Source organism: Podarcis bocagei (assembly GCF_964188305.1).
Source record: "Podarcis bocagei genome assembly, chromosome: 13".
NCBI classification, from domain to species: Eukaryota; Metazoa; Chordata; class Lepidosauria; order Squamata; family Lacertidae; genus Podarcis; species Podarcis bocagei.
This window is the reverse complement of record NC_138138.1, coordinates 24,112,245-24,126,348: the sequence shown is the minus strand read 5'-3', so window position 1 is coordinate 24,126,348 and position 14,104 is coordinate 24,112,245. Positions and strand designations below refer to the sequence as shown.

The following is a 14,104-nucleotide window of genomic DNA, read 5'->3' as shown; positions in this document are numbered from 1 at the left end:
GATGGCGATGGTAGAGCCCTGAAAGGACAATCTTCCCGGATTAATAATGCCACCCCTCCCCCCCGGCCCACAGTCCGCGACTGGTGGAGGACAGAGAAACCCGGGGGCGCCATCTCTCGTAAGGTAACTGTTGCCCCTTCGCGCACCCAGGTCTCCGTCACACAAGCCAGGTCGACCCCCTGCGAGATAAAGAAATCTCGCAGGGTGGCGGTTTTATTGCCTATAGACCTGGCATTGCACAGCACCAGTGACGGAGGTGAGTAATCCTTGCTCACCCTACCCTCGTCCCTCGGGATGGGGCGCAGATTGGAAAGGGTACGAGCGTATCCATATCTCGATCCCCTTCGCCTGTAACATCTGCCCCCACCGCCATACCTCCCTCGCCCCTCCACGGTCGCAATCCCAGGCCTCATAGTGGCCTCCATTGATGGCAATTAATATTATTCTTTCGCAGCCTAAAACAATAAAACCTTAAAACAATTAAAACAAAAAACAAAAACAACCCAGAAAACAATAAAACAATACAAACAAAAACTGCAAAAATTACAAATTCATCAAAATCTAACAAATTCCCCAGCCCACCCAAACATCCATCCCACCCCCATATATAGAATCGAAAGGGAAAGGGAGATATTAAAAAACAAAAACAAAACAAAACATGTTAAAAAGAGCTCTGCACTCCTCCGAGTCCTCCTGGGCAGTAGCAGCATCAGTGGCAACAACCATCCTTGTGAGGCCCCACCCTGGGCCAGATAGTAAGTGGCAGGAGCAGTCCTTGTGAGGCCTGTCAGGCCCTCCCTGGGCCAGGTGGTAAGTGGCAAGAAGGAGCAGGGCCCTCAGGCACTCACGCAGGAGAGTCTTCCTGGGCAGCAGAGCAGTCCTTGTGAGGCCCCAGGCCCCGCCCCAAGCCAGATGGTAAGTGGCAAGCGCAGGGCCCTCAGGCACTCACCACAGGGGAGTCTTCCTGGGCAGCAGAGCAGTCCTTGTGAGGCCCCAGGCCCTGCCCCAGGCCAGATGGTAAGTGGCAAGAGCAGGGCCCTCAGGCACTCACCACAGGGGAGTCTTCCTGGGCAGCAGAGCAGTCCTTGTGAGGCCCCAGGCCCTGCCCCAGGCCAGATGGTAAGTGGCAAGAGCAGGGCCCTCAGGCACTCACCACAGGGGAGTCTTCCTGGGCAGCAGAGCAGTCCTTGTGAGGCCCCAGGCCCCGCCCCAAGCCAGATGGTAAGTGGCAAGAGCAGGGCCCTCAGGCACTCACCACAGGGGAGTCTTCCTGGGCAGCAGAGCAGTCCTTGTGAGGCCCCAGGCCCCGCCCCAAGCCAGATGGTAAGTGGCAAGAGCAGGGCCCTCCAATGCTTACTAGTTTGGACCCAGAATGATCTGTCTGCAGCAGATCATTATGCTAACTGTGTGGTGAGGACAACACTCTACAGTGGTGCCTCGCAAGACGAAATTAATTCGTTCTGCAAGTCTCTTCGTCTTGCGGTTTTTTCGTCTTGCGATGCACGGTTTCCCATAGGAATGCACTGAAAATCAATTAATGCGTTCCTAGGGAAACCGCCTTCAGACCAGGTCCGGGGACAGTCTGTCCCCGGACCTCTTCTGAAGGCTGGGGGGGGGACAAGGGCTTTTCTTCCCACCCCCAGCATTTTAAAAAACCCTGGGACAGCGGAGGACTTCTCCGCTGTCCGGGCGATCTTAAAATGCTGGCGGGCAGGTGTCCCCCCCTCCTTCGCAGCAGCGCTACAAAGCCCGGCGGCTGGGGCAGGTGTTCCCCCCCCCCCGGCTTCGCAGCAGCGCTACGAAGCCCGGCGGCTGGGGCAGGTGTTCCCCCCCCCGCCCAGCTTCGCAGCAGCGCTACGAAGCCCGGCGGCTGGGGCAGGTGTTCCCGCCCCCCGCCCCGCTTCGGAGCAGCGTTCTGAAGCGGGGTGGTGGGGGAAGGTGTTCCCGCCCCCCCCCCGCCCCGCTTCGGAGCACCGGGAGAAGCGATCTCCCCGCCGCCGCTTGCTTCAAAAGAGGTCCGGGGGCAGTGGGAAGTGCTTCCCGCTGTCCCCGGACCTGGGGCTGCGGGGAGAAGATCGCTTCTCCCCACCGCCCCTTGCTTCAAAAGAGAAGACCCGCTGTCCCCGGGGCAAGCTTCGTTTTGCGAAGCAAGCCCATAGGGAAATTCGTCTTGCGAGGCAACTCGAAAACGAAAAAACCTTTCGTTTTGCGAGTTTTTCGTCTCGCGAGGCATTCGTCTTGCGGGGTACCACTGTATAGTGTTGAACTTGCATTGAGAACAGGTCCCAGAACTGAGCTCCGGTACAAGAGTTCAGTACAAGTCGAACCCTGTGGGGTTTTGAAAAGTCACAAAGAAAAAACTTTCAGAATGCACAGCTCGGTGCTGGCATTGTAGGTTCAAATTCAGTGCTGCCAGCTCAGCGCTAGGATCCCTTGCCAGTTCCCAAATTCACCATTTGTATGCGCTAGGTGTGTGGCTACACACTTTTCTGGTATTTCAAGTTCACAGTTGCAAGGGGAGGGGGAGAGAGAGAGAGAAGGAAACCTAGCTGGGAAACTCAAGCATCTGCCAAGCAGCAAGCTATAAAAAAAGCCACCAGCAACCAGAGAGTACAATTTATAGAAGGAATACAGATGTGGAGAATATGGAGGGGAAGATAATAAAATGTTAAGAACTCAGAAGCCCATTAAACATTTCTCCCTTTGACTCCTCATTCCATGGTTTAACTCCCTGAACCCATTCATCAGATACTGCTTGTGCATTTGCAAGACTCCACCCACCCCACACAACGCTGAGGTCTAGAAACTTAATTTTACTTCTTTATAATAATAAAAAATATCAAGGAAACTAAGATTTGAAGTGGGCTGAAAAATCCACAGGTCCCATACTGGGGTACTTCATTCCACCCTACCAAAAGTTCAATTTAATTTTTTAAGGCTGTATTGCACACACACAGCTGAATAATCTAAGACAGGAAAAATATGAGCCAATGAACAGTAAACACAAATACCGTATTTTTTGCACCATAACACTCACTTTTTTCCTCCTAAAAAGTAAGGGGAAATGTCTGTGCGTGTTATGGAGGGAATGCCTACGGGTGGCATGCCTACAGATTTTCCTCCTCTAAAAACTACGCGCGTGTTATGGTCGGGTGCGTGTTATAGAGCGAAAAATACGGTACATTTATCGGCAAAATGTACAGCAGCTGTTCACATTCTCATGCAAATCGCAAGAGGTGGGTAGCCACGTTCCAAGAGATGACTGGATGCTCAAACTTGGTGATGTCACAACCACACAGTCTTGTGAACAATCTCACATCTGGTGGTCTGTAGTGTGCAAGAATTACCTCCGGGCACGAGACAGGGGAAATTTGCAAAAGCTGGCTTTTTCCTCCTACTACTAAATGACAAATGACTAATGTGTGGGCTGGCAGGCTGCTAACAGTTGTAGGCTTCATTTACAAAGCAATGTAGTAATTTCTAAATCAGCTAAACAGTGTGAACGAGGAGGGTGGTGGATCTCAGTGAACGCAGTTCAGTGCTAAACAGCACAGAGATCGTTCTACCTGCGACGTTTGCTCCATATTCTAAAATCTCCTGGCAAGAAATTCCAAGGGCATGCCACACTCGGACGCAGAATTCCAGCGGCCTAGCACAGCAGCCGGTTGTGGCGAGGGAGCAGAACAAACTTTCCTCTTGGCTTGAGTCTGCTTGGCGGCCTGCCGACTTCTGCAAGGATGGAGTGTCCTTTTAAACCACAAATAGCACTTTAAAAAAAAGAAGTTAAAGAACCACGCATATGCAGCATGATGAGCTAGGATTTCTCAAGGAACCACGTGGATTTAAGAGGCGTACCCTCCCGGGCTCGCTGCATCCACACCCCATAAAGGCAAAATTTCCAACAGAGATGAAAAGTAAAAAATGCAAAGAACACTGGGGATTTCTTTGCAGCATAGCCTGCTACCCGTCTCCAAGCCGTTTTAACAAGTCCCAAGAGGCCAGGCAAGTATCCAGAGTATTCTCTTCCACGCTCCCTCCATTATTATTATCTTTTTGCAGACACAAAAACTCTCCTCAAACATGCAGCAAATGACGCGATCGAGACTAATATGAACCCTGAAGCAAGGAGGAGGGAGTGATGCAAAAATTAACAAGACGCTGCTACGTCTCGCTTTCGGCCCGGGGCCTATTTGCTTTCAGTCCTCAGAAATGCCATTTCAGGATTACTGAAACCCTGCCCCCCCCAACACACACACACACAATGTTGAGAACCCTCACATGTCCATTAGCATCTTACTTCAGGGAAATATTTCACATTTCTAGAAGCTAGAAAGCCAAACATTAAACTGTTTAGGAACGAGCCCCTTCCTCAGAGCTGGTGGGGAGTGAGAGAAATGTCCAAATTCTTAGGGGCCAACAATCCAGTTTCAGCACAGCTATTTCCAGACTCGAGCCCAACCAGGTAGTTGAAATAAAAGAGTTGCTCTCTCTCTCTCCCTCCCACTGCAAGCCACTGACTGGTGCTCACGAGCATCTCTTTCCTTCGCCTCACATTCTGTTCCCTTCGTAAAAGCTCCACACCCATTGCCTACACCTTAGCCATACCCAGAGCTAGCAATTTGAACAATGCACACACTGGAAAAGGCATCCTTTTCTTGTGGCACAATGGAGACGTTTTATTGGCATCAGCATAACGTGGAGGCCAAAGCTAACTAGACTTTAATTAGAACACAAAGAGAGAGAGAAAGGTGAAGGAACTCAAGAAGGTATCATCTCCAGGTATACAGAAACTGGCTGTATCAACACAGCAAGGATAGGCGCTCTCCACATAATCATTTAGCGCTCAAATCAGTCTCTTTGTGTATTGTGTGTATTTTTGCTGTAGGGTCTACCAAGAGGTTCGGAGAACACATAATTTACCCCCTTATGAAGCAGATTCCTGATTGATCCTTAAAGACCCTTCTGAGTATTTTCTCTGAGGGGGAATCTAATGAATCCATTACTGAAGAGGTGCCATTATATCTGAATGTTGTGATATCTCTTAGACCTGCCACGATGGTTCGCTCTTAACTCGGCACCTTTTGTCCTTCTGAGGTTGCGATTATGCATTTTTACAGTTTGTACTTTCTTTAATGGCTGGTCGGCCGTAATAAATATTTGATTGACGGAACTCTGCATCCGTACAGAATCGCTCTCTCCAACAGCACATCTGTATGTTTAGAGAGAGGAAATCATCCGCGCCCGTGATTAACACAAGAGATGAATTCCTAGGACCAGTATTCACTCCGGAAACCTTGCTTTTTCACCCCAAACACAACCTGCTCCTCACCCTGCTCCCCTTTATAGGCTGTTCACACTTAGCAATTTACTCACTGCTTGAACTACCATCGGGTGTGTCCCCCACTACCATACGTTTACACCTGATCAGCCATAATATGATGCTAAATTACTGCTGGGAGATTTAGCAGTAGTTTCAAGCCTTCGGGGAAGGGAGAGCAGTAAAACAGCCACTGCAGGTGATTCTCATTAAGCCTCCAGTTCGGCTGGGCAGAAGAAATAGTTGAACAAGAGAGCTTTTCTCTTCTTCTAAGACAAGACATCCTCCATTCCTCCCCACTTTACACAGTGCAGGTTTTTCTCCTTCTCAGCCATGGGACATCACAAACAGGAACGAAAGCAGCTTTAATTCCTGCTGAAGTCATTGCTTCCTGCCAAAGATCACATGGATGTCAAACCGCTGCTGTTTGAGAAGACAAGTATAAAAAAAAGGAACTTGGCCAAAGGATCTACCCAAGTGATGCTGATGCGACCCCATGTCAAACTACGGACTCAGAATCCATATAGAACAGGAACAGCAGTGTCAACAGTAGTGAAATCTTAGCATGTGGGACCAAGGCAAAAACGGTTCCTGCCTCAACTTTGTAATAGCAATGTCCATTTGGAAAATAAAAGGCAATGGGCGTGGTTTGAAAGCCTTTCCCTTAAATCTCAAGTGTCTCGGGGATGGCTGTGTTTATTCAGTAGTGAAGAAAAGGCATTCTGCACATGCTCAGAGACATCCTTAGTAGTCACGTTGCAGGGCCACCAGTTCTCAAGGCGAGAGTGTCTCAAGCTAAACCTCTAGCAAACGTCCCATGTACAGGTGGTGATCATTTTGCGCATGTCCAATTGACGTGTGGGTCCTTTTGAACCCGGAAGAGGGCAAAATGGAGGCGGGCTTACGCGTGCTCCGCCGACACACATGGGGGGCCAGGAAGAGAGCCCCCATGCAAAATGATCACCACCTGTACTACGATCCTGAACTCCTTGTTTCCATAGTTTGTCAGCCGCCTCTTGGGCTTTATTATGTTTTGTTTCTTTCTGGGAAGCACTTAAGATAGCTGACACATACGCTCTGGCTCATCAGAATCATTCCCAGAATCATATTTTCAACACTAGTGCCCGGCCTTTGGATCGACTAAAGTGATAATAGAGACACAAGTTTTCTGAACACGTGCAAAGAGTTCTTTTCTCAGGGTCTGTCTGAATAGCCACAGACAGCCCCCGACACAAATGAGATTTTAGGGAACCGGGGTTCCAAAATGTAACTTATTTACATAATTCATCTCCTCCCCCTTCAAAAACAAATTATATTTCCCGGGCAGCTAACAGTGTATACAGAAGAGCTGTGCTGGCCGGGGGGCGGGGGATGATCTGGAGGGCACCAGGTTGCAGAAGGTAGCACTGACCTGGAACCTAATAAGAACGCACTGTTGGAATTACACCCACAATGGCAAATTGTTAAAATTTAGAGGGGTGGTGGCATCGAGAAATGAAATTGAAGAGCATTGCAAAGTAAAAGCCAGAGGCAAGGTTCCGCCACGTTTTTTATTTAAAAAAAGGAAAAAAGGAAAGAAAGAAAGAAAGGACATCCCATCCGGTTAAAAAAGCACCAGCGTAACCGGAAAAATTAGACAGGCAGGCAGGAACTTCTGTACACTGGGAAGCAGATAAGCAGGGAAGCGTGGAGCCTGTGGGGGAGACCAAGTTGACAAGGAAACTCAAATGAAAGGAAAGAACAAGAAAAGGCATGGGTGATTTTTTAATTCGGAACCGGAGGATGGACAAGGCCCATTCTGGGTAAAAGTACTTGGCTGCAGAAAGATAGAGCCAGCAATGAGTATGTCTTAAAAGAAAAGGACCTGCCCAGAAGTCAAACAGCCCAATACCAGATATGCAGGAGGTAGGCCGCAGCCCTTTGATGGCAGCATAGAAGCCCAGCGTAGAAATGCTGTCTACACATGCTCAGAGGCACACTATTTTTACTCTTACTCTAAGAACATGTGTCAGGATGGCGACCAAGTTGAAATAAAGCTTTAAAATACACAGCCCATGAAGGATAGGATAAACTCATGGCTGTTCATGCAAATATATGATGGGAAAGATTGCTACATCAACAGCACGGGAAGTTTTAAAAGCAAATTGCACTTTTGGGATGAGGTAGGGGAACACCTGTTTTTTAAAAGAGCATCCACTGGGATTTTCCAGGAGCAAGGGGAAATGTTTAAGCAAGCAACACCTTTGCAATGGCTCCCAAGGCCAAGATGACCTCAAAGCAGAAGCTCTTTCCAAACCAGGACTTAACCATGGATGATGTGCAGAAATAATCAAAGAACAAGATTTCCCAGGACATGTGCAGAAGGAATGCACGTAATGGCAACCAGGTCCCTCATATCGCAAGACAGGCAAACAGAGCTTCCTGGTCAGAACATGCTGTTAACTTTCAGCATGTGCCCTCAAAACGCCTTCCCTTGGGCCTGACCCATGTGGGCAGAAGACTGATGAGGGAATGGGCTTGTAGCATGGACTCTAGGGCTTTGTGCAGTAAGTGAGGGATCATGCATTTGATCCCCTGAACTGTTTGTTTTTTAAAAAAACTTCTATGCAAGTTAAAGAAAGAAGGAATCTCAGGAAGACTAGAGCCTCTCCCCTTCCAGGTTTTCTAGGGAAGTTGTACGTATATGCATTTTACAGTGGGGAGTATTAAAAAAATACAAATCACCCACCTGTGGTTACAGTGCCCAACACTGCCATGATCAGACATTTATTAAATGTGAAATGAGGTGGGGGGGATACATTCAAAAAGCTAGCATGGAGAAAGGTGATGGGGAAGCACGCCTGGCAAGAATGGAGACCTGAAACAAAATGAATCAGGAAAGCTCAGAGGCAGATCCACTGGATTTGAGGAGGGGCGGTGTTACACTGCAATACAGGGCAATCCCCAACAAGTGCCCATGTCAAAACCATACACACCTCTAAAGATGGGGAAATAGCTCTATGGAACATCTACTCCTGCAGCAATTAGCATTGCCAAAGGATGACAGAGACATGTGGATCCCCTTCTTGAATGCAAGCAAATGAACCATGGATATTCCACAAGTCAGGACCCACCTGAAAAGCACCCCAGGTTCCTGCTGAGAGCACTGAGCAGCCACATGATCCACACCCTCTTTGATCCCACCGATCTCAGCCAGTAGCCAAACTCACCTCCCAAGTAGCTATTTTCCTTCCTGTTTTCCTGAATCAGCAAGAGTCTTTGATGCTAGCATACCAGCAAGCTTCAGATCCCCCCCCCCAAAAGCCTATCCCTGAACCATAAAAAGCCACAAGCATCAAGGCCACACACCCCTACCCAGCTATTAACTCCATCCAAAGGACAAAGGCCCAGAGAACATACCGAAACAAGCCATTCTGCCCCACCTCCCGTTTTCCATGCCAGCACCATGCCTACATCACATGCCTTATACTGAGACAGGCTAACTCAGTATTGTCTACACCAGGCAAAGGCAAACTCAGCCCTCCAGATGTTTTGGGACTACAACTCCCATCATCCCTGACCACTGGTCCTGTTAGCTAGGGCTTGCCAAGGTTCCAGGCAGAGGACCTTCACAGCTTTACCTAGAGATGCCAGGGATTGGACCTCGTGCAAGACATCTGTGCTGCCACTGAGCTACAGCTGTGTTTTACTCCAGAATTTAAAAACAAAACACTAAACCACGTTGGGTTCCAAATTCACAGGCACTACCACAGATTAGAATCCCCACTTTGCATACGTTCACATTCCCACAGTTGAATCACCTTGAGTGGGGCAAGGATGACAGGGCATCCCCAGCCCTACCTGTAAATGCCAAGAGACTGAACCCAGAACCTTCTGCACTCAAAGCAGGTCCACCCTTCACCACAAACACACACCCTTCTTCATCCCCACCCCCAGTTCATCCAGTATTAGCTTCCAGCACTTGCCCACTATCTTTCCTCCCAGTAAATTCTCCCTGGGATCACAGAATTGTGGAATTGGAAGGGACTACCAGGGTCATCTAGTCCAACCCCCAGCAATGCAGAAATCTTTTTTTGCCCAACACAGGGTTTGAAGCCACAGCCCTGGGATTAAGAGTCTCCCTAATAGCCCCTCTTGATCCTCCAAGCCCACCCAGCATAATCCTTCTCTTCGCTCCGGGTCAGGCTTCTCTGCAAGCCTGCCCAGTTCGATCCAGGGCCGCCAGCCCAGCTTATTCAGCGCAGATGCACAAACACACACCCCACACACAAACACACACACACCCCTCCAGACCCACTTTCCTTGCCCCGCCGCGGGCTCACCTCGGGACTCCTTGGCGGCGGCGGCGGGATCCCAACCAGGCAAAAGGCGACTCCATTCATCGGGCGCGGCGCTGGCCCCGACGGGGCGTACGAGCGGGGCGGGAAGCGAGAGCCGGCGGCAGCGGCGGCAGCAACAAGCAGCAGCAGCAGCCAGGCTGGAGAGACTTTCGCTCGGCTGGGCCAGGCTGCCCAGGCAGCTCCGCCTCTTCCACGGCAGGAGGAGGAGGGAGAAGGGAAAAGGGAAGGCCGCCCGCCCGCTAAGCCTGCCAAGGGGCGGAGGAGGAGCAGCAGCAACGGGCAGGCGGGCCAGCCCCTCCTGGGGTGGACGGGCAGAGCAGTCGGGAGAGACCCCCGCCCCGGAGGGGGTTTTTCGGGGGCAGGCAGCGGAGAGGGAGAAAAGGGCGGGAAAGGGGAGACGGAAGCGCACACAGGGGGCGAAAGGGACGGAGCGGGGAGAGAAAAGTCGAGGGCTGGGGGAAAGAGGCCGCCAGCCCAACCGGGAAGGAGACCCTCCCTCGAGGCAGGGGCAGAAACACGGACGTAGCCGAGGAGGGGCAGGTGGGCAGGTGCCCCCCAATCAATAAAAAATGTATAACAAACTGAGGTTCTGCCCCCCCCCCGCTCAACAAAAGGCCTGCCCCCACCCAACAATAATCCTGGCTACGCCCGTAGGCAGAAAGGCAGGCTTGGGAGACGCAAGAGAAAGGAGCACGAGCGGGAGGGTCCTTGGAGATCGGGGCCGGTGGTCTCTCTCACACACAAAAGAACAGGACAGAAAGACGAAGAGGGGTCCTAGAAAAGGGCTTCCCAAACGTGGGTCTTTAGCGGTTGTTGGACTACAACTCCCATCATCCCTAGCTAGCAGGACCAGTGGTCAGGGATGATGGGAACTGTAGTCCAAACAGCTGGAGACCCACGTTTGGGAAACCCTGGCCTAGAATAGAGGGCACAGCTGCACCAGGCTGTGCTAGCCCAACTCAGAGTAGACCCACTGAAATAAAGGCATCGAAGTTAGTCGCGTGCATTCACTTCAATGGGTCTATCACTTCTAAAAATGGGAAGTTTCTTCCATTTCAGGGTAAAGGAAACACACTTCCAGGTGACATCTGAGGACACACAGCAGCATTAAGGGGTGGGACCACTTCAGTTCCCAAAGGCTGGGAAGTAAAGCGAGTGGGGATCAGCCACAACTCCCCTCTCAAGGAGAAGAGGAGCGCCCCCCACCCCAATGTTGAACATGTGTTTGAAGATCAGTTCAATGCCTTAAGCCTGCGGAAGAACACAGCCCAAGACAGGAGGTGTAAGTCTTGTTTATGGGAAAGGCTGGCCCAGAACAGGAAGCTCAAAGGCCAGGGAATAGAGGAGATACCATCACAGTCCAATAGAATAGCATACAGGACCAGCTAAAGGGGCAGTGTGTGGTGGGCAGGGAGGGGGGCAGGAAAAAGAGAAAGACAATGGGCTGTCACAGCCAGGCACAGAAAAAACTGGCAATCTGAGGCCTGGCATCAAAGAGAACCCAGGGGCAGGCAGCCTGGTACGGACAGTCGGATGCGCCAACTATGCGCTGGTACAGGCTGAAGGAGGTTCATCACAAGGCATAGGTCACGGGGTGTTGTGTGTGTGTGTGTAAGGTTGCAGCAAGGATTGGCACATCCCCAGTGGTAGCAAGGAGGAGGAGCTACACACAAGCCCGAGATGTGGTGTGAGGGATTTATTCTTGGACCCAGGGAGTCTTTTAAAAAAATAATATAGAAGCACCAGTCTTCAAAGGAAGGCAGAAATGCATAGCAGCGGATAATAATAATTCTTTGTATTTCCACGGTACATTTTCATGTGATCAAAGCATTTTACATACACTGTGTTCATAGCCTGTCCAACAGCCCAGAACAGCAGAACCATTCCAGATTTTGAAACAGGTTGTGTGGGTGAAGGAGCTGAGACACAGAAAATAGTGGAGGAGGCAAGATTTGAAATCAGGTATCTCCCAGCTCGCTTTCTTAACTGCAGCATCATACACCAGAACTCAACGTCCTTGATTGGCGTCCGCTTTTAGGGGCTGGAGGACCCATCCCTGAACACAAGCAGCAAGAGTTGTCATGGACTGAGCACCCACAAGCCCGCCCGCCTGCCCCATTGTAGTGGAGGGGCAGGAATGATCCACCAAGGTTGCCCCCTTTATACAGCCAGGCAAATTTCCCCAATGCGTCAGGGACCTTCACTGCCCCAAGTCATTTTCCTGTCCTTCCATAAGAGGGGATGTGAGATCATATCCTGGCTAGTCAGTTAATCAATCAACTCCTCGTGACGGGGGCGGGGGGAGGGAAGCTACGTAGCTGTACGGATGCATGGCATGTCTTCCCCCATCTCCCCAGCTTTTAAACAGGAGCAGTCTGGTCCTTCTTTGTAGACACTGTATGATGTACAATCCTAGGAGCAGTGTGCCATCGGGGCAAGGCCTTAGGGCAGATGGCCAGCACCCCACCTCCAGTGAGGAGCAGGAAGGCCCTTCCCCCAAAAACGCAGCAGGGCTGGCTTAACACATTTTGAAGTGAAGCAATACATGTTTACTATCTAAAGATAAGTCCAGAGATTAAGGTCTGGCGCAACCTCAGAAGTCAAGAGGGACACAGCCAGCTCAGGCATTTACCAGGGCCCTGGCAGAGAGAGAGAGCCAATACCCTAATGCAAAGCAAGCCTTGCTGGATCACACCAAAGACTCATCCAGCCCTTCCTTGCCATTTCCCCACCAACAGACATTTCAGGGTGTCCTGTCTCTGAATGTGGGAGGTTCCATATAGCCATTGCGGCCAATAGCCAGTGACAGAACCCACCCTCCATGAACAGGTCTGGTCCACTTTTAATAGCAGATACCACATCTCGCCACAGAGTTAATTCCAAGACAAATTATATCCACCGTTCAAAGTAGTCTTCTCTTTTCTCTGTTCTCATTTAGAGTGCTGCCAATCAACTTGGCAGTGAATGATTCAGGACCAGGGGGTAGTGCAGGCAACTTTATTTTTATTTAATTAATGGCTGGTTGCATCTATAAACATACGCTTTCTGGCAAGGCACCTGAGGTGGTTTACAGTTCAAAATACTACAAGCAGCAAAATGGTAGGATATGTAGAGAGAGAGAGTTCCTTCAGGCCAGCAGTTCCCTTCTGAAACAGGTTCTGGGTTCAAGACTTCACAATATCCTAGGAATGGGGGACCTTAGCCCTGAGGGTCAAATGAGGCCCTCAAAGGCTCTCGCTACATGGGCCTCAAGACTCTCCCCTCAGGACACACTCACACTGCAAGTCGCTTCCTTCACCAACTCTGCTTTTGTATCAACCTCCTTCGGTGTTTTTCACCTGTCTAGGATGTCTCCTAGAACTCTTGCTTTCCAAAGTAGGGGTGGGGGGACTAGCCTTCCATAGAAAGGTAAAATTCACATTTACCGCTCTGCCCACTACTGCCTCAGGCATGTGGCCCCCAGAAGGCTGCCCAGAGTGGAATGTGGCCCCCATGCAGAAAAAGTTCCCTCACTTATGCAATAGCCCCACCCTTTCACAAGGGATTCCTGCCTTCCAATTCCAGGAACCTGGTTGTTGTTACAGAGGGACGAGTAAGAACTCTGCACGTGTTCAGAGTGACTCTTTGGTAATCCATGCATTCCAGGGCTGATGAGCAGTGGTATTTTCAAAATGGACCCATGTGCTGAAAAACTAAGCTGTGGTTGAGAAGGGGGGAACAAAAGGTGTAACCATGATTTATCAGTTCAGCGCACTGTGGGCATCTGGAGTTAAGCCTCACAAAACTGAGGGCCGGCACGTAGCTCAGATTCCACAGCTGTAAGACTGTATCCTATTTTGTATTATTTGATCATAGCTCCCCTTATCTAGAAAGGGGGGAAAGAGAGGAATAATAACAAAAAATGAAGAGAATCTACGCCCTCTGCTGGCTCTGGAGTGCAGCACAAGTTAGCAAGGAAAGTGGAGGAAATCTTCCGTTTTGGGGATGAATTGAGGCGTCACCTTCCTACCTCTTCCCAGCTCTAGAAGTTCAAGGCTGGATTATCAAAAGGTTTGGCTGCCACCCCTTTGTAGTTTTCTTCCTGGAGGGAGAGCTACTTTCCCTTCACACAACAAAGAGAGTGGCGCCCCGATACAATAGGCAGCAAGCCGCAGATTAAAAATATGATAAACATAGAGATACCTTGGTAATATGGAAGTTTTCATTCCCAAAAAGGATATTACAGTTCAGCAGGGGGAGCAATTATCTGAAATCTATGTTCAGAATGATTCACTTTCAAGATTTACAGAGGCTGGATGAAGCACAATTCCTGCCAGGGGCTGAAGCACGCTAGCCAAGTGTTTGAACTGGACACAGTCCCATTCTTTGGACACCCATGCCATTGCTATACAAGCTCCTATAGCTTTCTTTATACTGTACACTTTAAAAAAAAATTCTAGCATGATTT

At 49.9% G+C, this 14,104-nt stretch overlaps 1 protein-coding gene across 3 annotated transcripts in view; it reads right to left on the bottom strand.

Moving 5' to 3' along the window:
- The window catches only part of ARHGAP23 (Rho GTPase activating protein 23), a 179,526-nt gene that overhangs the window by 141,069 nt on the left and 24,353 nt on the right, over positions 1 to 14,104 (bottom strand). Inside the window, exon 1 of one of the 3 annotated variants that reach the window (XM_081166023.1) lies at positions 9,640 to 9,792. The exons of the other annotated variants lie outside the window; for them this stretch is intronic. Coding sequence (XP_081022149.1) covers positions 9,640 to 9,699 — 60 coding nt within the window. The 5' untranslated portion in view covers positions 9,700 to 9,792. Of the gene's footprint in view, positions 1 to 9,639; positions 9,793 to 14,104 lie in introns of those variants that run through there. 3 annotated transcript variants of the gene reach the window in all.